At 41.9% G+C, this 23765-nt stretch overlaps 1 protein-coding gene across 2 annotated transcripts; it reads left to right on the top strand.

Annotated features, from left to right (window-relative positions):
- Positions 1 to 22696, top strand: SCGN (secretagogin, EF-hand calcium binding protein). 2 transcript variants are annotated; one of them, XM_048508121.1, is made up of 11 exons: positions 1 to 122; positions 1459 to 1529; positions 5959 to 6051; positions 6329 to 6418; positions 11559 to 11615; positions 12270 to 12347; positions 16775 to 16830; positions 17889 to 17934; positions 18110 to 18169; positions 20072 to 20140; positions 22070 to 22696. In XM_048508121.1, exons 1-11 carry the CDS (start codon positions 50 to 52, stop codon positions 22196 to 22198), a joined length of 822 nt encoding a protein of 273 aa, XP_048364078.1. In that variant the 5' UTR covers positions 1 to 49; the 3' UTR covers positions 22199 to 22696. The 2 variants fall into 2 exon arrangements, with proteins under 2 accessions (XP_048364078.1, XP_048364079.1); XM_048508122.1 differs by lacking the exon at positions 16775 to 16830 and adding an exon at positions 17343 to 17398.
- Positions 22697 to 23765: the final 1069 nt, after the last annotated feature.

Here is a 23765-nt window from a genome sequence, read left to right on the forward strand (position 1 = left end):
GGGTTGGTCTCTGAACTTTGCCCACCGTGGCCTCTTTGCCTGCAGCACCATGGACAGCAACCCTCTGGCGCGCTTGGACGCGGCTGATTTCCTGCATGTCTGGCAGCACTTCGATGCCGACGGTGAGCTTTCCCCCCCTGGGATTTGAAAGGGTCGGTGGTTTATGTTGAGTATATCTGTGAGAAATGGACACGTTCATGTCTATCCAAGTTCGTTTTTGCCGTTCTAATCCGTGAGGAAGTATTGTTTGCATGTATATAATCCTCTTCTACCATTGTCATAATTTTGGATGATTCCTTGCAGTTTGGAGTTTTGCCTAGAAACTTCACAGCTATAAACCCCGCATTTCGTGACCATTTCACCTGTGGTTGTGTACAGTGTGTTCATGTCTGTCTGTGTCTGCCTGCACGCCAATTGAGAACTCGCCTCATGCATGTGGAAAAGTGGGCTCCACCCCATGCATGAAAACTTTGTCCCAGAAGTCTTTACAGAGTCACAAGATTCAAAAAGTGTTTCCCCTGGCTGGATAATGCATAGCATGAAAACTCTCTCCTGTTGTATTTCTGTGATATCCAAGAGTATTTTCTATGCAGATACGGGTGTCCGTAGTTAGGGGCATGATAAGATTAGGTCTCTTGGCTGCTTGAAAATATTTACAGTGGCATCCTAAGCACCCTTCTAAATCTACTTTAGTCAATTCTGCTTAAGAGTGCACTGTAAGTTGGCAAAGAATTCCTTTTATACCTATACATATAGTGCAATCTTAAGCAAAGTTATATCCTTCCAAGCCACTAACATCAACAGGAGGACATAACTCTATTTAAAATTACACAGTAAATATCTATGTTATCTATCACTCTAAAATGATTAGCTAAAAAAACTTAATATATTATCTGCACTCATAGATTGTTTACAACCACATCAGTAGTGAACCTGCTCTTAGATTTCAATCAGAGCTCTTTATTCTAATTTTAAACCTACATTTTAATTACCTGATGGGTGAATTCATTGAGACTTTCACTCCTTTTCGCTAACATCAGTATTATACACCTAAAGAATCTATGAACTTTCTGGGCCTGCTCTGGTAGAGGCAGCTGGTGGCTTCTACCTTTATTCACCAATGTTTGTGTCAACATTTATGGAAATCTCCAGAAACAAATATCCAGTTGAAATACACACTTGTACAAAAAAAAGGAGGTCCAGGTGAAGAATTTTGTCCAGAATTTGTCTCTATCACCCACATGTTATATAATTGTTTTTTTTAAAGAAAGATTGCATATTTTAAAATCCAGCAATATAAAAAGCCCACAAGTATTGCTACTGTAGGCTAAACTGGTCGTACAGAAGGAACTAATAGATTTATAAATTGTCTGTACTATGCGTCACCTGCATTTGAAATCTATGCACTCAGATACAGTTATTTCAAGTAAATATAATATCTATATTCATTTATTTTAGGCAACGGTTACATAGAGGGGAAGGAGCTTGATAACTTTTTCTGTCATCTGCTGAAGGCGTTGGACCACGGAGTAAGTATTGAATTATTATGAGAAGCCTGGCTGATGGATCTTTCAGATGCACCCTCCAGCCTTCTGCACAGACATCCCAAGTGTGTATCCTTCACTGGCCCCAAGGCTGCAGCTTTTGTAGCACAGCCAGTTCAGAAAGATGACAGTTCTGCTGTTCAGCTGCTTCTGGGTGTGGGTGGGGAGGGCTGGGGTCCATCTTCCCACTCCCCTGCCAAAAAGCTTATCCAATAGCAGCAACCTTTTTGAAAAGGACCCATTGGACGCAGCTCCAGCCGCCCTGTGCATGCTGCTCTGTATCAAGGTGAGCGTGTGGAACCTTATTTGTCATTCTGGCTACCTGTTCCCTAAGTTATTGTTTCAATAAAGGCTATTATTCTATGCTGGCACCAAGTTCCATTTCAGTTGTTTTCACAATAGGTACAAAAGCCTGATCACAGTAGTCTCCCTGCTTGTGCTCTGACGGCCTTTTTTGCCACCCACTCACTGGCCGGTACACAAAGCATCTTTGTCACTCTAGCAAATGGACACGCCCCTGTTTGCTTAGATCAATGATGACAAGCTAGGAAGCTTTAATGTGTGTTACTTTGGGAAAGAAGAGGGAGAGAAGCAGGTGGTTTGGCTTATTCAGAACAGTGCTGATTAGTTTTGCAAATGCAATATTTGGGCTTCCAGAATCAATTAACATGGGGCTTTTCCCCAGAATTTATTTGTACTTGCATAGGAAAATGAATCTATTTAAAAGTAGATGTAAGGCTAAGTGAAGTGTCAGCTGCGTGGTCAATCATTTCCATGCCTTGTTTGTTGCAGTTGTTTCATTTCACTTGACACATTGGCCTTTTGTTTTTGACTGCCAGCTATTCAAGACAGTTTATAAAAACAAGGCACAGCCTGAAGCTCAGGGCTTTCCTTTCTCAGTGTTTTTTTCCTAAATGTTAACAAAGCCATTACAAAGATCACAGATCTCCATCAGTTTGGAACAGTTTGGAATTGTGTGCATACGGCTACCACAATTTGAACTGGGTCCATTAGTGAAGGGGGAAAGGCAGTGATGGGATTCAGTAGGTTCGCACCACTTCAGCAGAACTGAAAGAAACACATCTTACCAGTTCAAATGGTAAAGATGGAGGAACAAAAGAGTATGCTGAGGGTAACTGCTGAGTAAACATTCAGTCTACTTACAGGTCAATGTTAAATTGGGTTAAAGGTAAATTAATCTTGAGGTTTATGATTCCTTGATTTAATTTAAAAAATCCCAATTTTCACTATTGAAAACCCAAATGTGATCTGAATTGATGACAATTACTGGTAAACTTGCCAGATGTTGATATCGGGTTGGATTTCCATCTGTGGTAAGAACTTTCCTGCCTCCCTCTCCCATGAAGACCCACAGATCTGCACCAAATGCTGCCCCTGAGGAACAGGTAACCCTGAGGAATGATCTGAGGGTGGTCTGCAGCTGGAAGGGGAGTCAGTGGAGACTGACAGTTTAGCTTGGTGTCATGCACACACTCCATAGCAGTGGCGTATCTGCCAGAGGGACATGGGGGGTCAATTGACCCCAGGTGCCACCCATTAGATCACATGGGGGCGCCCGGCGGGCCCGCGGCAAGCTCCTGGCCCAACTGCTCCTGAAGGAGCAGCCAGGCCAGGAGCCTGCCACGGGCCCACAGGGAACCCCTTGGCCTGGCCTCACCAGGTTCAGCCCCGCCAGGCTGCCCAGGACCGCCACCGCCCTCCTCCACCAGCTAAGGTAAATGGGGCATTGGGGGTGGGGGTGCTGGGGGGTGCCCTGAACAGGTGTTGCCCCAGGCACCATTTCCCCCTGGAACGCCTCTGCTCCATAGTCAGAGTTCAGTCCTAGCATCGAGTCCAAGCAAGGACAAACTGGTCAACACAAATTCAGGAGTCAGAATGAAGGTCAGAATGAAGGAGATAATGCACAGACACACATGGCTCAGGTGGCAGCAAGCAGTCTTTTGGCTTCCATTCTGCCTCCTATTTTCCAGTCTCTTTTCACAGAGTGCTACCCTAGTAGCTGAAGATAGCCAGCACATGGCCATTGTGTTAGTCCTGCTCCTGCAAACACTCCTCTTTGCTGTTGAGGCTGGGGTGGCCCAGGGCTGCTAAGCGAGCACTCCTTCAGCTCTGCAGGTCACTCTGCAGCCTTCTCCTGTGCCACTCATGGGACTCAGAGGATGCGGGAGGAGGGGAGAGCACACTGGAGTTCCTATGGATGGCCTGCCATCAGGAGACTGAGGGGCTTCCAAGCTGGATCCTGGCTGTGGCTCAGGATCTGATCCCACAGCCTTTATGCTGCTTTCAAGTTGTGGTCCTGGGGCTGAGGGAGTTCCGGAGAACTGTGACTAGCCCAAGGTCACCCAGCAGGAATGTAGGAGTGTGAAAACACATCTGGTTCACCAGATAAGCCTCTGCCACTTAGGTGGAGGGGAATCAAACCCGGTTCTTCAGATTAGAATCCACCTTCTCTTAACTAACGCACCATGCTGTTCATAACCATGTAAGACCATCTTTATCATTTTCTCATCTGAAATTTGTGGATATACTGGGCATGACAGAGTTTCTTGCATGTCTGTTCCAGGAATGACAGGATGGTGTATTTTTGTTTTGCTCATCAGTAGTAAAGTTCCCGAGCTATTGTTTAATGGAGGACATAATTTAATATTACTCTGATTTGCCACTACAATAAGAGTCACAAATCTTCACACAAATGAGGGCACTACAATGAATTCTCAAGGGAAACAGTCTTGACTGTCTAGATGTCATCTACTTTAACAGAAGTAGATGGGGCTGAGAGAGTTCTGAACAAAAACAGAAGCAAACCTTTTTAGCAGATACATAAGTCGAAGATGTGTGACTAAGGAAAGACTTAAAGTGGGTTAGGACTTTTAAAAAGCAAGTTGAAGAGCTACTATTCCTTTCTCAGTGTTGTCACAATTTTTCAGTACTTTAAATTGCTCCTAAACATTTCTTGTAGTTTCAAGTTGGAAAATTTACACTATGATAAAATGAGATATTTTAAGAAGATACTGGGGAAATTAACCTAGGCCTTTGTTACTTTTATTTTTTTTTAAATCCTAACTCTATTGTTCAGATGAATGTATTATCATTTTCATGACTTCTTCAGTTTAAAATAAGTAAGCACTCTCATGTGACACTTTTAAAATACCTGATTTTAATTAGCTTCATTCTCACAGAAATAACCTTTGTAACATTGGTAAAGCTGAGCTATATTTAAAATTTGAATCTTGACTTTCTTTTGAGCAGTTTTCAAGATCGTTCGTCATGTTTTTGGATCTGCTTAGTTCATTTCTGTAACATATCAGCCTCCAAGTCACTTCATAAGGAACCATCTGGATCTGGCTGTAGCTATGGCTCAGTGGGAATGTTTGCATGGGAAAGGTTCAGTCCCCAGCAACTCCAGTTAAAAGGATCAGGTGACAAACAAGGTTTTGTTGTTGGTTTTTTAAACCACAATTTGACTCAATTGTGGGGTAGAAAAGTTGAAGAATTTTGATTTATACCCTCCCACTCTTTCTCTCCTGTAAGGAGACTCGAAGTGGCTTACAAATTTCTTTCCCTTCCTCTCCCCACAACAGACACCTTGGCTGTTTCCGCACGGAGGCGGAAGCGGCTAGGTCGGTGCATTTCGCGCCGACCCGACGACGCTGGGACCGTCCACATGGACGGTCCTGGAAAGAGCCGGGACGCTGGCGCCGCGGAGCGCTGGCGCCCGGCCGACCCGGCGTGTCCCCGGGCCTCCGGCATGTCGCCGAGGCCTGGGGACACGCCCCCCCGGCCCTGCGCGCCTGCTCCAGCGGCGCAGGGCAGGGGGCGTGTCCCCAGGCCTCGGCGACGCGCCGGAGGCCCGGGGACAAGGTAAGTGCCGGGAGGGAGTGGGGGGGGAGGCGTTTTGAAGCCGCTGCCATTCACTTGGCAGCGGCTTCAAGGCGGCGTTTCCCCAACAAGTACGCTTCTAAGCACACTGGGGAAACGCCGGCTTCGCGGCGGTCGGGCGGCGTGAGGGCGGCGTGGCTGCGATGCAGCTGCGCTCCCTGTGCGAATGGCGCCCTGTGCAAATATGGCGGCAAAAACGCCGTCCCCATGCCGCCATATTCCGCCCGTGCGGAAACGGCCCTTGTGAGGTAGGTGGGGCTGAGGGAGTTCTGAAAAAACTGTGACTGATCCAAGGTCATTCAGTAAGAATGTAGGAGTGGAGAAACAAATCTGGTTCACCAGATAAGAGTCCACTGCTCATGTGAAGGAGGTAACCAAAACAAAACCTTCCTTGCCAGAACTATCCATCCCTTCAGCATAAGGATTATGCCACTAGTCTTACACTTGAAGACACAGGAAAGAATGTAATACTTCCTGGAGAACTCATTTTATCCTTTTGCTTTTCATATTGCAGGGTACCATAACAGAAGAAAAAGTTCAGAGGGTGAAAGAACAATATATGTCAGCTTATGATGTGAGTGCAGATGGACGCTTACAGATACAAGAGGTACGTGGCTGTCTTTCATGTCAAAATGCTAGAAGGAGTATCATAGAGAACTGAGAAATTATAATTGTATCATAAAGAACTATTCTTAGATTCTATTGTAGCAATGAATCTTTGTCCAAATATACTTTGAACCGAAGCAGCCTATTCTAATTTAGATTCCGTAGCTGCTTCTGTTGTGCCTGTTTGATACAGCCCGCAAGTTATTTAATCTACAGAAGGGTATGGACCAAGTGAGATGATTAGATTAAAGAAATATCATTGTGCTTTTGTGTTTCAGCTTGCCCACATGATCTTGCCAGAGGATGAGAACTTTCTGTTGATTTTCCGACAAGAAACACCCTTGGACAATAGTGTGGAGTTCATGCGGGTGGGTAGAATTTCTTCCTGTGTGCTGCCGCTTTTAAGTGATATTAGATTTTTATTAAATTAAATAGCTTTCTTATTAAATTAGGTTTCTATATTGGCTATACACTGAGACTCAGACTCTTCTTGATGGAAGTAGATGTGTACGTTTAAAACCAGGTACATCCCAGTCATTAATGAAAGTGTGTGAAGTTGGGTAGAGGAAGAGGTCTGATTCTTAGAGTTTGGGAATAGGCTGGGTAAGGGGAGAGGAACCTCTTCCACACCCAGCACTTACTTCCCTGTAGCCCCTTCTCTCGAATACTCTTCTTTAGTGGAACCCCCTTCTATTGAGGCTTGCCAACTGACCTGGAGAAAAATTCTCTGTCCTTTTAAAAGAGGCTTAAAAGATGATGGTGTCATTTTCCTCCATGCTACAAAAAGTTTTGTCTGTCCATCTCCACATATTAAATTTCTCTTAAAGGGAAGGGACATTTTTGCCAGGCCAGTTAGCAACTCTGGCTCATTCCGCACATGCAGAATAATGCACTTTCAAACTGCTTTCAGTGCTCTTTGAAGCTGTGCGGAATAGCAAAATCCACTTGCAAACAGTTGTGAAAGTGGTTTGAAAACGCATTATTTTGCGTGTGCGGAAGGGGCCTCTGCTTTCCCGTTATCAGGAAATAGTTTAGAATAAAACATCTGAGAGGGCAAGTTGCAGAGAAGTAAGCCAAGGGAAGGCGAGGATGGAGTGCCTCTTGCTCCTATTCCCCCCCCCCCACTGCTGCTTTAGAAATTGGATCCTCACCTCATTGTTTTATGAATGAATGGAACAGACTCAGATTTAAACACACAAATCTGTTTACTATCACATGTAGTTTGAATCTCATCACTATCTCTCTGTATTCACTGTAAGAGACAGGGTTTTTTAGTTTGCACGATACTGAACGTATTTCCTGTGGAAGAGGCAGTGAGCCTTCTGTTTCCGCAGATTGTCTGTGGAGTTCATTATGCCAGCTTTCACTTTAAAAAAAAAGGCACAATCAAGTACTGTGTTTTGGAACCTTGGAAATAAAAGTGTGAACCTCAATGTAATGGAGGATTGAATGTGTCCAGTCATGATGGAAAAATACAGAGAACTTCTTGCTGGTGCTTCTTGCCAGAATAATCTCTACCTTGGATCTATCTAGCACAGTGATGGCGAACCTATGGCATGGGTGCCAGGGGTGGCACTCGGAGCTCTTTCTGTGGGCACACACAGAGTTCATCATGTGGGGTGCAGAAAATCACCCCCCCACACACACACACACATCTAGGCTGGCCTGGGCCACTGAGCACGACGTGCGCACACCATGGTGAGCAGGGAGGACTCGGCTGGTGGGCCTGGTACCTGTGCTCTGGGTGGCTGCTGCCCGAGGGGGGGGGGCGCAGAGGAGCAGAGATGCTAGAGAGGCACAGAGTGGTGCATGCAGGACTTGTTGGAGGCTAGAGCAGGCTGGCCCCTGCTCGAACGGATGGGGCGGAGGAAGAGGGAGCCAACCGTTTTTTTCTAAACTAAAACCTCAGCATTCAGGTTAAATTGCTGGGTTGGCACTTTGCGATAAATAAGTGGGGTTTGGGTTGGAATTTGGGCACTCGGTCTCAAAAAAGTTCGCCATCACTGATCTAGCATGTGTGGGGTGGGAGGGACAGGGCTGAGTAGTACTGTTTCATCTTATTACTGTACTAATCGAATTACTATCAGCAGAGGTAGAACTTACGGCTATTGATCAATGCGTGCATATTTCTCATTAGAAGGAGATGGACTTGCAACGTTGCTGATGTACATAGTCGGGTGAGCACAATAATGAAGCAGAGGCGATTGCTTATAGAAAAATGGTTTAGTTACAAAAAAGGGGGAAGGGTAACTTGGAAAAACAAAACAAGAAAAATCTATCTGGTTAGCTAGCTCCTTCATGGAGCTTGTTGGTGGACAATTACATGGCTAACAAAAAGCTACTCCTGAGCACATGCAGAGTGTAACAAAGAATATATATCTAATGCCTACGTGTGGGACTGCATGTAGCTCATGCCGGGTCTGCTTGACCAATAGGTACCCATTAACTGGTCAGTGACTTCTGACTTCACTAACTAATTAGCATGCATCAATTAACTCCTTCATTACTGGATTGTGTGACTGGCACTTGCCAAATCCCATCACAACAGAAATGGTTGACTTTTTTTATATTGCCAAACATTTTAGGGGCATCTCCTCCTGTACAACTGGCATCATGATGCCCATCTTTAACCTAGGCCCTACCATTGCAATTGAAGATGGTCTTGATAAGGTTGTGGTATCCTAATTACTGAGAAGTGGCTACCTAACAGAGAGACTTGAAACGTTCCTATGGAGTCCAACAATATTTCCATACCTGATTTTGAGCATTAGGCTCTATTCTTCATTACTGGAAACGATAAGGAGGAAAGGAACATAAAACTAACAGTGTCATCCTAAGCAGAGTCATCCCCTTCTAAGTCCATTGAAACCAGTAGACTTTGAAGGTCCTAAGATTGCACTGCAGTTATTGCTTCTGGCCATTTAAATCAGGACCAACACTTCTCCTTGGGCTATGTGAGGTGTTGAATAGGATACAGCACATTATATGAAAACTGCTCTTCCACCCACACAGATGCTTCTATGTAAACTGAAGGACAAAACTGGAGCTGTCCTTCTGTCTTTCCGGTTCATTATAAAAGCTGGAAAGGCTAAACTGCAACTCCTTGGAAAAATCTGGAGTATTGGCTAAGAGCATGAAATTGATCCCTTTAAACTCTACAGTTTTATATTTGTGGAGACCCAGCTCTGGAGGATTTACCTCACAATATTTTAACCTGTCCCTTGTATGTGCAGCCTAGGGATAGATTTCTTGCAGAGTCTTTGAATGGCTTAACGTTTTCTTCTGACACTGATAAATCAGCACTTCTTTCATCAGCTACAGACTCATACGTCACATATAGATTATTGTTGTGTTCCCTGACAGAAAAGGAGTTAAATTTTTAAGTACATCTCAGAGAGAGAAACCAGTTTGGACAATTGTTCCTTGGCCTAATGTATTATCTAAGTGTTTTATTCATATTTTATTTTAATGTTCTGTTTATATTTTAGTGTTTTATAGTTGATTCATTTTGTAAACTACTACTACTACTACTATCAATTCTAGAGGTTGGATCCACACACTGCTTTCTTCTGGTGTAAGGTGTTCCCATCATCAGACTTTTTTTCACTGAATTTCCACTTCTCAGAGCAAACAGTTTCTATCACTTGTGCTGTTCTGAGGGTATACTCGTGCCAAGGAACAGCATTTGGGGGCATTAATGGGCTGAAGCAGGAGGAGGAAAAGAGATGGAAAGATCCATTTCATTAGCAGTGTTATGCCCACTTACTTGAAAGTAAGTTCCACTGAATAAAATGTGACTTGTTTATGAATAAACATGTGTAATAATAATGAGTGGGAAATTTAGATCCATTTAAGTTGCGAAAAATGTTTCCACTAACTTCAGCAGTGTGATGGAGCACATTCATAATTAGAGAAATGAGTTAAACAACATGACGTCTGCATGTACCAAAGGCACCTACATATGAAGCAAGTCAAAAGCTTAATTGCAAGTAGAAAGCAGTTAATTACTTAATTGCAAAACTCATAGTTTTATGTCATGGGGAGGGGCTGACTCAATGTGGCTGTTAAAACCTCCTGGATAATGTTGTCACAGTTAATGTATAACTTCTGTTGATTGATTGAGATATATAGATTGCTTTTTACTTCATTTGACACAGCAATTCTGCCTTGTTGTGCCTCAGCTGCAGGTGACTTGTTCTGCTACTGCCCACTCAAGAGCCTGGTCGCTCTTCTCCCTCTTGTAAGGGGTTTTCAGTAGTGTGTCCATTCCAGGCAAGGCTGTTCTGTTCCTGAGGGCATTTTGTTGCAGAGATTATGACTGTTTGATTGGCAGCTGTATTCACACTTATTTAGCATGAATGTGTCACATCATCAAATTGGTGGTTGTAAATTTGCTTTACCAACTCAGGCATATTTCTTGTTCTGCTGTAAACTGCCTGGAGCTTTATAGAAAGGTGGGCTATATATCTTTTAATAAAATGAAGCAAATCATCCACCATCCCAATCATTAATTTTCCATGGAACATTAATTTTATAACACAAAACATTTGTACATTTTGGTCCCCAAATACAGTTGAAGGCAAGCTGTCTGGAAAAGATGATTGTTCTGGTTCTGTTGTTTATCTGGCACATAACCAATTTGAATCCACTGCCCTGGAAATTGCATGTCCAGATTAACAAAGAAATTGACATCAATCCAATTATTCAGTTCCTGAAGAGGAAACATGGCAAGAATGTATTGGTGACTTCTAGACTCATTGAAGAAGGCCTTTCACAGTTTTGTCACTGTTTATATTGTCATTCTGTCACCACTGAAATGAGCTGTATTATAAAGAGTAATGAACTAATCAAGGCCCAAACAGCAAACTGATTAAAACAAACAAAACAGCATTTCTCTGAATTTTATATTTTGAAATGGGTCTACCAAAGTGCAAACATGACAGAGTTTGAAGGAATGTGGGTCTCCTCTGATACTTTAGCCCTTCTGTGGCCAAACTCTTTGACAAAAAGCCTTTTAGTTATGCATAACCATTCCACCAAAGAACTACAATATTCCTTTATCCCAGCCTCCTTGAAATGCAGTTGTAGCTCAACAAAATTGCCTCTGAAATCCAAGTTTTAAATGTTCCTCAGCATATTTATAGATATTAAGTTGTCATACCATCAAGTTCGATACCATCAAGATTATCCTCCTATGGAGGAGTCCGATTGCTCCCCAGGGGAGGGTTTTAAAGGAAAGGATTCTCCGGGTGCCTTTATTATGAAATTACTGCTGTTTTAATGACATTCAGTATGTTTTTATGTTGGAGTTTTATGGGCTGTTGTTGTTTTATTTGTATGGTTTGCCCCTAATTTATTTGTATTAATTGTTGTACACCGCCCGGAGCCCCTCGGGGATAGGGCGGTATAAAAATCAAATTAATTAATTAATTAATTAATTAATTGATACACTTAGTTTTAAATATTTTTTTAATGGTATCCTCTTACTACTGTGTGTTTTCCTTTCAGATCTGGCGTCAATACGATGCTGATGGCAGTGGCTTTATTTGTGCTGGTGAACTCAGAGTAAGTCTCTGTCATGCCTGATCCTCTGCCCTCCAGAGGGATTTCTTTATGCCTGTACTTCTAGTGTTGTCGTGGGCAGTTTTTAAATGCAGTGTCTGAAATTAGATCCAGTGGTATTCCTTATAGCAGGGGTCCCCAGCATGGCACACACAGGTACCATGAAATCTGCCAGCACCATTCTCGGTGCCTGCCAGGTGTTTTTAGCAAACAGGGTTTTTGATGTTTATGGTATTCTGCTGACAGTGAATTTATGTCAAGTACCTTACCTATGCAAATGGTTGAACAACGGCCCTTTCCACACAACACAAATAAAGCGTTTTGAGGAAGGTAAAAAAAAAATGCTTCTTGCAGTAATCTGCACCGCTTTTTGCCCAAAACATTTGGGAAATATTTTATTTCTTCTTGAAATCTTTTCTTTTGGATATAATTAACTAGCAATCATTTCTGAAAACGTTTTAAAAACGTTTCCTACTTGCTGTGCAGCATTCAAAAAACGTTTTATTTCTCCTGCCTGATTAGAAGTTCTCACTTTTGTTTCTCTTGAGCCAGCCATTTTGTGCTGCTTCAGGAATTCTCTGTGCTGTCCATCATTTGCTGAAGTTTCTTGATATTATTTCCAATCATGCAGTCCAAAATTCTTTCCTCCATTTATAGAACTTTCTGCAAGATCTTTTTCGGCAACATGGAAAAACCATTTCAAAGGCAAAATTGCAGGAATATACTGATGCCATGGTAAGTAAACAGCACCTATTATTTGCATAATTTAATAATTCCTAGGAATTCTAGGCAAACTGGAAGACTGCTGCTTAGACAAGCTTGGAAAATATGAGTAGAAAATGCCTGGTGGAATTTTACGTGTTTGAGATGATGGTTAAGTAGGATTTCTACTGTAATGAGAACAGAGATTCATTACCTCACCTCATTCATCACTTCTCTAGAAGCAGAGTGAATAAGTAACTACATGTAATTAATTTCCATAATTTCCATATAAACTGGAAAGAATTAAGAGAATACTACTAAAAGAATCTGAACCACAAACAGTGACCCACTATGCATGGAACATTTACCTCAGGACGTTTTTCTGAGCAGTGGACTTGCAGATGGCTCTCTTCACATTTCTCTGTTTACACATGAGGAAGCACTCCTGCCTTTCCCTGAAGTTTTTACACAGTGAGCTCTCCAGGCCTGATTCTCTTAACTCCACCCATCAAGTGATTCTTTAAAGACACAGACCTCATCAAACCCAGTAGTCAGGACTGCTGGCCTAGCCCTTTAAACTGCACTTACGTTGATATTACTGTTCCAAAAGTAATTCCCCCCTCCCCATGAAAGATGTAAAGCAATTCCCTAGACCACAGATTTTGCTACAGAAGGGACTGTCCTAGAGCAGATATCCTCTCCCCTCCCCTCCCCTCCCCTCCACACAACACTTCCTGTTGCTGTTGCCACTGTAGGATAGAGGCTTGTCATTTCCAAGCTCTCCTTATATTGATGTGTTGAAATATCAAGAGAATTAGAGATCAGTGTTGTGTGAGTGTGCTTCTTTTCTGTTACTTGAAGCAGCTGGCAACATGAAAGGGGATGAGTGGGGAAAGATGCAGAGCTCTGGCAAAGCAAATTAAAAGTTGTGTTAAAAGTGGTCTCACTTGCCGCAGAGAGAATGGAAAGTGAAAGTTGGGCTTGAGGAAACAGGCCTGTACAGGAAATCTTGCTGCAACAGAAATTTGCCCCCATCATACAGCAAGCACGTTGTGTGTAATCAGCCAATATTTCTTTCTTGAGGAACCCCAAAGTTTGTAGCTTGTTAAAGGAGCTGGAATACCAGTACACAAATATTTAGACCTGAAGGAACTGTAAAAGAAAACAATAGGATAAAACTAAGGACCTATTTTCTTTGGTGTGGGAGTCGCAGCTACATGGTTTCTTCTGTACATAAGAATCAGCTAAAGTGTCTTGTGTCATCTTGTGTCATCTATCTCCCGGGACACTGGGCAAGGGTTGTCATGGCATTATTGATGCCTTCTATATCATCTCAGGGTGTTGTGACTCAAATTAATGTCTATCGCCAGCTGATTATTACCCAGTGACCTGCTACTCCAGGTGTTTATAATAAAAACACAAAGGTGTTTATAATAAAACACCTTTGTTTACACAATAACACTCAGTTCTTGGGGCACATTAAATAGTCATGTGTTTCCATGGAGATCTTGCTTGTATTAATTCTATTCCTAGAACATTGTGGCCTCTAAACAACATCTCTCCAAACCCTTTCTAAATAAATTAATACACGGGATGTCAAGCTATTAGTGAAATCCCTGGATAAATCTCTACCTTAGACGGTTTTTAGTTGATTTTCAAGCCAGGATATGTGACTGAGATGAATTGCTTGTAAGCCTAGTAGATGACTTCTGTCTAAATGTAGATAAAGACTATGCTTCTCTGCCGCTTTTTTCAAGTTTCCTGATATTTTGGAAGCCTGATGAACCTGAACCTGAATTTTACTGAATGTTTTCCATTTTGCTCAGGCTTACTGTAGAAAGTTGTGCTTGCTTGAACACACACATGCATACACACAGAGAGAGTTCTTCAACCCTAGCCCGACCACATTATTTTGCTCTACTAGGAAGCTTTGTTGTAGATTCAAATCATATTTTGTAATCCACTTGCTGACTGAATAGTTTTTGTCATACTTGTCATCAACTTTGAGTCCCAGTGAAAGAGGTGGACTATAAATTAAAAAAGTTAAAAGGAGTCCGGACTAAGAAATCCAGCCCTTTCCCACTGTATTAAAGGGTATGCAAAACTGTCTGCTTATCTGAAGTGAATAGCTCAGCTGCAGGTTGCTACCTATTGGTTGTTCCCTTGTTGTACTCTGGCATGTAACCAGAGACTAGGCTTTTTCTGTAGCAACTCCCATCAAACAGAATGAACTCCCTGAGGAGTTGACGAAAATGCCATGCCCACAGATTTTTTGGGGTGTGGATGTTTTGTTTACCGTCACTTTTAATGAGGTGTAGGCTACAGGCATTTGAAGGGTGGAATAGGATCACTGGGGATTTTATTGCATTTTGTACTTTTAAAAATTTGGAACTGTAAGCCGCTGAGCCACCAAGAAAATATCTCATCAGATGAGGCAGTTTTAGAATACCTCATGGAATAACTTTACATCTGCTAGAGTCACTGGAAAATGGAATCCTTTTGAACTATTTTAAAACTGATGTGGTGGAATGAGGTGCATATTTTAACACAGAGTTTTGGTTCTTCGTAGCTGGCTAATGCTTTTTCTGAGAGGCTGGAAAACAATGTTCTCAAGAAGCAATTATGACAGCTACATTCTTTGCTCACTAGTTTGTGTTTTTTAAATACCACATATCCATTAGTGTTGTCATTCTAGTTCTGCAAGCCATTCTTGAGATAAAATGTTGTACCTTTCTTGCTTTTATAGATGGAGTTGTTTACTAGCATAATGAACCTGGTTTGTAGAAGTGTAAGGACGAGATATGTTTTAAATCATATTGTCCCGTATGGGACTCTCAATAATTTTATAATCTCTAAAGGAATATATTTCATAGAAGGCAACATAAACACTAGCTTGGTGCTGCATATTTCAGACCAGTAGCCAACCTGTAAAATATACTAATCTCTTTTTTGCACTGAAAAAAACAACTTTTCCCAAACACTTTATCATGAATTATTCATATATCTATTTCATTCAATCTTTTTCTTTCTTTCTTTCTCTTTTGTGAAGGTAATGTTTCCTTATTACCTCGTACAGAACATAGCTCAGAAAGTATGAGGAATGGAAACACATTGACTATGTTTTTTTTAAAAAAATGAATACATTGTAGAGAAGTTAAAAGATCACCTTCTTTCATCAGGATGACAGCTCTAACCTAAGAGCCTAACCTTTCCTGACTGAAAAATGTCCTTGCAAAGCAAATCTTTTGCCAGATGATCAAGGAGGAGTGCCAATTCCAGGTTAGGACATCTATGGAGGTTTCAAGGCTGGAGCCTAGAGTGACCTCAACAGGTTGTAATGCACCCTCCCAAGCAGCCATTTTCTCCAGGGGAAATGATATCTGTAGCCTGGAGGTCAGTGTAATTCCAGGGGATTTCTTGGTTGCTCCTTGAGGTAGCAACCCTGTCACGATAAAAAGATCTAAAAGAGCACAGTAATATTAAAACCAACAGGACAGTCTTATGTTCACTTAACCTAATTTTAGATGGTGTTTTAGCCTGCCCTGATTCCCAATGTCGTGATGAATGGCAGGGCAACTGTAATGGTTTAAAGCTGCTTTATTTGCAGCTAACAATGAACTACTCTGTTTCCCCTAATATAAGACATCCCCGAAAAATAAGACATAGTAGAGGTTTTGCTGAAATGCGAAATATAAGGCATCCCCCGAAAATAAGACATAGCAAAGTTTTTGTTTGGAAGCATGCCCGACAAACAGAACACAGGAAAAATAAGACATCCCCTGAAAATAAGACATAGCACATCTTTGGGAGCAAAAATTAATATAAGACACTGTCTTATATTCGGGGAAACACGGTATTAGAACAATTAACAGCTAACAAACAGCTCTCAGCCTTAAATCTCCCAGGTCTCAGTTCCAATTGCTTTTTCCTGGTCTCTTAATGCTGCCCATCAACTCAAACTCTTAAAGGCACATAATCAAACCCAAATTCTTGTTCTTAATACACATTGGGGGAGGGGGGGGGAACTGAGATGAAATCGAACTTCTTAAGTCTAATTTAGGCAGAAGTTAACAATAGGATGTTTGGGAGGATGTTGATTCATAGGGTTGCCATAAGTCAAAATCGACTTGACGGCACGTAACAGGCACACACAATTATATCATAATCACATACATAAGCAGCAACCAGTATGTAGAGAGAGGGAGCACAACGCTGCCATTTCATGGGTGACACAAATTTACTGTGCTGCAATGGCTGAGAGAACTTAAGAGAAATCCTGGAAGGCCCGAGGACAGTATTTCCATACCACAGCAGAAACATGTCAGTTTCAATCCACGCTATGTTAATTCAGAACAGCAGGAGAGTCTCCCTGAATAGCAATATTCCCCTGTACACGCTGTTCCTTTACCAGCTTTCCTTATGTTAACATGTCACAGAGTCTTCCTTCCTCTGCTTTACAGATGAAGATCTTTGACAAAAATAAAGATGGACAACTGGACCTGAATGATCTAGCAAGGTAGATTTGAATGGTGCTGACAAAGTTTAGTTTCTTTTAAAAAATAACCTTTTTGAATCTGATAGCTCCTTACAGAAAGCTGCAGGGCAAACATGTGCAACTGTTGTGTTGTTATTCTCCATGCTGTGAAAAACTATCCTGTTGGATTTCTGCCTGTCCTCCAGTGCTAAAGGTATAGAACCTTTGGTTGGGAAAAAAAGTAGCACTCTCTCTGTGTGTGTGTGTGTGTGTGTGTGTGTGTGTGTGTGTGTGTGTGTGTGTGTGTGTGTGTGTGTGTGTGTGTGTGTGTGTGTGTGTGTGCAATGGCTGAGAGAACTTAAGAGAAATCCTGGAAGGCCCGAGGACAGTATTTCCATACCACAGCAGAAACATGTCAGTTTCAATCCACGCTATGTTAATTCAGAACAGCAGGAGAGTCTCCCTGAATAGCAATATTCCCCTGTACACGCTGTTCCTTTACCAGCTTTCCTTATGTTAACATGTCACAGAGTCTTCCTTCCTCTGCTTTACAGATGAAGATCTTTGACAAAAATAAAGATGGACAACTGGACCTGAATGATCTAGCAAGGTAGATTTGAATGGTGCTGACAAAGTTTAGTTTCTTTTAAAAAATAACCTTTTTGAATCTGATAGCTCCTTACAGAAAGCTGCAGGGCAAACATGTGCAACTGTTGTGTTGTTATTCTCCATGCTGTGAAAAACTATCCTGTTGGATTTCTGCCTGTCCTCCAGTGCTAAAGGTATAGAACCTTTGGTTGGGAAAAAAAGTAGCACTCTCTCTCTCTCTCTCTCTCTCTCTCTCTCTCTCTCTCTCTCTCTCTGTGTGTGTGTGTGTGTGTGTGTGTGTGTGTGTGTGTGTGTGTGTGTGTGTGTGTGTGTGTGTGTGTGTGTGTGTGTGTGTGTGTGTGTGTGTGTGTGTGTGTGTGTGTGTGTGTGTGTGTGTGTTGCAAGCTGCCGTTTTTGGAACTGCTCACTAGCTCTCCATGATCTTGATGAGAATTGTCTGTGCAGCCAACAGCTGTGGGAATAATCATTTGGATTTTTTAATTATTATTTAGGATCCTGAATCTTCAGGAGAATTTTCTCCTTCAGTTCAAAATGGATGTAAGTGGCAGTATTTTTCATAGCTATAATTTACTTTTCTTTCTTTCTTTCTTTCTTTCTTTCTTTCTTTCTTTCTTTCTTTCTTTCTTTCTTTCTTTCTTTCTTTCTTTCTTTCTTTCTTTGCTGAAGACAGTTTTTTGTGTGTTTCTTTAATCCTATTTTTCCTTCCATACAGGCTTGTAGTGCAGAAGAAAGAAAAAGAGACTTTGAGAAAATTTTTGCTCACTATGACGTTGTAAGTTTTTTGGTGACCAAGGGACACATCAAACATTACAGCCTAACCATGGGATAATGTGCCAGGGCTTTGATGCTGGTGTAATGGCATTGCAGCAGCACTGAGAACCAGTGACTGTCCGTGTAATTCAGTAGCAATCCCCTATAGAGAGGGGATGGTGAACATGCAGGACTTTTGACAGTCCACTGATAATCTTTCTATCTTACTTGTACAGCTTCAGGGTCAGCATAGTGGATGAGGCCCAAGATCCTGCAGAGTGTCCACCTCTAGCTGGAGTTTCTTAGCTGTGGTCCCTCCACTTCCACTCAGTGATGGAGGATCCCCTCAGAGGCCCCTGTGATGTCACAGGGTTCTCTAGGATGATTCCCAATGGAGTAATGGAAGGCGCCAACGGGTAGTAGCCATTCATGCTCCACTATTCCCCTAATTGTCTCTGTAAGTAAATGGAAGATCACTTCAAAGGTTCCTGTGACATTACAGAGACCTCTGGAGCAATTTTCTATTTTCTGGGTAGAAAGAGGTTGGAGCAAGTAGAGCAAGTAGAGCAGAGACTCAATGGCCAGACGCCAGTAAAAGCTACCAGATGAAAAAGCCCTCTGTGGCCCTTTCATATCAGCCCTCTGTGGCCCTTTCATATCAGACTGAACCCAAGTATCATACATGAACAAACGACATCATTTTCTGTAAGCATGACTAGGCTACTAATTGGTTCTTCAGCCCCTGCTGCAGTCAATGCCTGATTGTCATGAAGGAATACTGCTGTCACTACACAGGGGACATTTAAAGCAAGCATGGCCCAAGAGGAACCAAACTTCCCTCTCCTTAAGTCCGTGAGAACACAGAGCAGTGAGGGGGGTGGGTGGAGGACTGGGGTATGATATTAGCAACTTACTGCTGAATGTATAGCCACACATCAGCAGTGCCTTCCAGAGCCTGTGATGCTCTCCTCTTGGCTGCCTTTCATGGATAGGTACATCCTCCATCATTTGAGTCCACCTGATGCACATTTTGAAATTGTTGTTATAATACTACAATACACTGGTTAGTCTCTAGCATACCATAATGCTGGGAGATCCACAAGTATGCTCATGAGAACAGTCATGCAGCCCTCACACGCTCTTCTGTATAACATTTGAACTGACTCTGAAAGCCATCTTCCAGGGGTGTAACACCCAGGTGGACATATGGGGTCAAATCTCCCCGGGCTGCAGTCATTTAGTCACCTGGGGGGCGGGTAATTGCCCCTCCTCCTTCCCCCTGGGTCCATACACTGACTTCAAGACCTCGTGCAAAAAAATGTTGTTTGGTCATGGTGGGGGAGGGTGACCGCCCATACGGGGGCAGGGGTGGGGGTGCAGAAAACTCAGATTTTGCACTGGGCTACATTTTCCCTAGATATGCCTCTGCCATCTTCCAAGACCATATAGGAGAGATACCATATAGGAGAGATACAGGTAGACATGGAATATGGACTTTCATGTGGAAACATATAAGGAGGCATGTAGATAAATAAGATATGATGTCAAAAGCTGGAAATAATATCAGTGGGCGTTTCCCCACTCACGCCGATCCCCCCTATGCCGCGTGCTGCTCTCAGTGCGCGGCATCCCTGGTGCACACCCAGGCATCCACACAACCCCGCGCTCTGTGCGGGGTCATCAAAAGACGCTGTTTTCTCCAGCGCCAGGGATGCCGCGGGCTGAGGGGGCGCGACAGCGGCAGCGTTGGGGCGGCTGCGCTGTCGCCGCCCCTGTCGTGGGGAGTGCCCCGGGACCCCGCGCTACTTGAGGAGAGTAGCGCGGGGCTTAAGGTAAGTGGGGAAAGGCCCAGTAAGAGGGCATGTAGAAAACTATTACTTTATGTATCCATTATCGTCTTATTATGGATTTTTATGTATTCTAGAGTAAGACGGGAGTCCTTGAAGGTCCAGAAGTGGATGGGTTTGTTAAAGACATGATGGAACTTGTCAAGGTGACTTCTTAATGGTTTAATGGTCTATGTCCTGCAGTTTTTATGGCTTATTTCATTTTGTTTCAACAGTTTGAAAGTTTAAATCATGAGAGCACAAAGCTTAATGGACTTCAGTTTTTTTTTATGGAGCAATAAAGCATAAGGAACTGAACGTCCTGTTAACAATGTACCTGGATAAACAGACGATACTGGCAAATTATGATGAAGATTTAGCTTTCTGTATGTGCATTTTTCTGAACCACTATTACTTGAGTCCGTTAAAATGTCTTACCCAAAGATAAACAGGTTTCGCAAGGCAAGCTTGGTAATCAGTTCAGACTTGCATATTTGCAGGGTGTTAAAATCCACTTTCAACAACAGCTAGCTGCTGCACTTAACATGGGCACACATTATTATTATTATTATTATTATTATTATTATTATTATTATTATTATTATTATTATTATTATTATTATTATTATTATTTATTGTTAATAAACCGCCCTCCCCCGAAGGGCTCAGGGCGGCGAACAAACAAATAGATAGAGCACAAATAAAATCAAATTTTAAATAGTTATTAAATATGGCTCTATATATTAAAATCGACCCCCATTAAAATGCAGCAGCTATCAAAATTACCGATGGCGTCCTACTCGTAGTCCCCTAAGAAAAGAGTGGGGGAGGAAAGAAGAGGGAGGGGGAACGGCAGGGTCCACAGATTTTAGAAAGAGACATTCTTGCTTTAATTAATTATCTTATAACTTTAAACTTTAATTAATTATCTTATAACTTTATAACAGAGCCCTTCGGGGATGGGGCGGTATAAAAGCTTTAAAAATAAATAAAAATAAATAAAATAAACATCATACGAAGTTATCTATACTAAATTATCTTCTTAAAGTATATAAAAACTATACTATCGCAATCTGGTTACTTTTTGGGGTATTGTGTGGTTTCCAGGTTGTTACTTTTTATCATAGCAAAGGATATTTTAAAAAATAAACAAGTTTCTTAGAGACATGATTATCTGTTGGTTCTAAATTAATATACCCCAGGGTGGGGGTGGAGGTTAGAGAAATGACAAGGATGCAGGTAGAAGGGGGGATCAGAAAAGGTTGGGAGTGGGACGAGTTCTATGGGTGGGGATAGGAAGGGACCAACCCCCTCCACCCTCACGTGGCTCCCCACTTTTTATATTTGTTGGTATTATATTATTTTGAATCTGCTAGAGGTCATATAAGTCTGTTGCTCCTTTGTTTTTTACCCCTCTCCAAAGTTATTATGTTCTGGGTCTCTGGAATATCTATTTGGCATGGTTAGTTAGGAGACCAGGCCCACCCTGTTTGTGGCCTTCTAAAGCACACTCCATGATATTTTTGATCATGACTAGCAAATGTGCCCCTATATCCCTGGCCATATGATATCCATAACAGTATGAACACATTGATCCCATTCAGCAGCTCAACGGTGTACAAGAGAGCACTGAATGCCCTTATTTTATTTATTTACCTTATTTATAATCTGCCTTTCTCACAGGGACTATCTGGAGTTTCCACTTTCTTTTCATTGGTGCAGGAAATGTTTCACCCATGCACAGAGAAAATTGTCTTGTGTAATATGGAGCATTCCTTCCCATCATAGAAAAGAATGGGAAGCCAACGTCATACACAGAGCTCTGGTCATTACATTTGTCTCCTTTTCTGTCACATGCACCATAACTGGCTCCCATCTTCATCTAAAACATAGCCATGTGAGTAGTTGATTGAGGATTAAAATGTTGTTAACATTCTTCCATCTTTCCTTTCAAGAACTGAGGCTTACTACGTGTTTATACCCGTTTACTCTTTTCATTGCGCTTCCATCTTTATGGGATTCTCATTAATGTGTGATGTTAACCACCAGGGGAGACATTTCATCCACTAAATGTAGCTGTCTTTATCTTCCTGTAGCCCAGCATTAGTGGCATGGACTTGGATCGGTTGCGCCAGATATTGCTCCGCCACTGTGATGCCAACAAGGATGGGAAGATTCAAAAATCTGAACTTGCTTTGTGTCTGGGAATTAAAATGACCCCATAGACCTCAGTGAGTTTTTCCTTTGGTTTGCCACTTTTATCCTTCGTAAGCCTGCTGGAAGAATATTTTCAGTGCTGTGTTTATAATCTGCTTTATATTACTGAACCTGGAAGATAAGGGCAACTCACAGTTGTGATGAACATTAATCTGCAAGGATGTAGCCAAATAGAAAGCATGTTAGGAGCAGTAACTTGTTCCATGCTATTCCAGATGAGTTATCTGTGGGATTTGAGATGTCTTTAAGAATGCTCATATCCTCAAACCCAAGAATATATCGGGATAGGCATTCTTCAACAGAACTGCTGCTATGAAAGACTAAATGTATTGTGTTCAGTTACCTAGGCTAAAATCAAAGACCCTTTTTCCTTCTCAGTGTTTATGTCTGTTGCAACTATTTGATATGATACTTGCTGTATTTTTAAAAGGTGCATAAATGTTATGATATCAGTTGCAGCTTAATGTATTTGCTTAAGAATAAAAGCAGCTACTTAGAAGACAGAACATAATTTGCATTGTATCTAAGACTTAACAGCCACACACTAGTTTTTCTACACTTTGGTTATTCGTTGTCTTTCACTCTTTCATGGAATATATCAAATGACTAATGAGTTCACTGCTGGAAATGGCAGTGATTCGCTGATCAGAATCACCTCCCCCATCTCAGCCTCTTTCCTGATCAGTGCTCCTAGTGGTCCTCTTCGGCAAATGGACTCCTGATCTTGAACTAGAAGAGGCTTGGGACTATTATATTCCAACTTCTTTCAGTCTGGTGCACCTAGATTTTCTTTCACCTTTATTGTGTGTTTCATTCTTGTCTGGAACCAACTCTCTGCTTCTCTGTCTGTGTTCCCAGAAACCTTGGCAGGCCCCCGTGTCTCCAGCAAGCATATGTTAAAATGCATTTGTAATCGGAGAAAAGCATAAGAGGCTGGGGGAGTTGGGGTGGCTATTTGTCCATGCTCTTGCCTTTTCCTTACTGCAGTAACCAGACTGGGGCCACCAGGTACAGATGTAGCATATTTAATTCACAGGCCAACTCAGTTTACCAAGAGACTCTCCTAACCAAAACATAACAGCCTGCTCAGTTTTCTCTCCCAGCCTCCCCTCTGCCCTGCTAAATTATCATTCATCTTTATGTGCTGCCTTTGTCAAAACCATTATTTTGTGCATTATTGAACAAAGTACTTTGATACAAGAACATTTGTAGTTCATTGAACGACTATCACCAATACTTGCCTTTTGCAAATGGTAGGCACTAGAATCCAGACAGAGCTTTCTACAACAAAAAAGATCCAGCATGTTGAGTTCTGTGGCAGAACAATATACAACCGCTCTAACATCTTTCTCTGAGACAGAGTATACCTGTTTCCGCATTGGGTTGCCAATCATACACCGACTTTTCTGTCATTTTTTCCTGAGCTTTCTGTCAATTTCTGTATTTTATTAATGCAGAATTATTAATAATTTATTATTGCTCCATCTATTTTTCCATGATTTGAAGAAAATATCTGTGCTGGTTTATTTCACTATGGCTTCTTGTGTTTTATACATGCGCTATATGATTGATTGG

Source organism: Sphaerodactylus townsendi, linkage group LG09 (assembly GCF_021028975.2).
Source record: "Sphaerodactylus townsendi isolate TG3544 linkage group LG09, MPM_Stown_v2.3, whole genome shotgun sequence".
Lineage (NCBI taxonomy): Eukaryota > Metazoa > Chordata > Lepidosauria > Squamata > Sphaerodactylidae > Sphaerodactylus > Sphaerodactylus townsendi.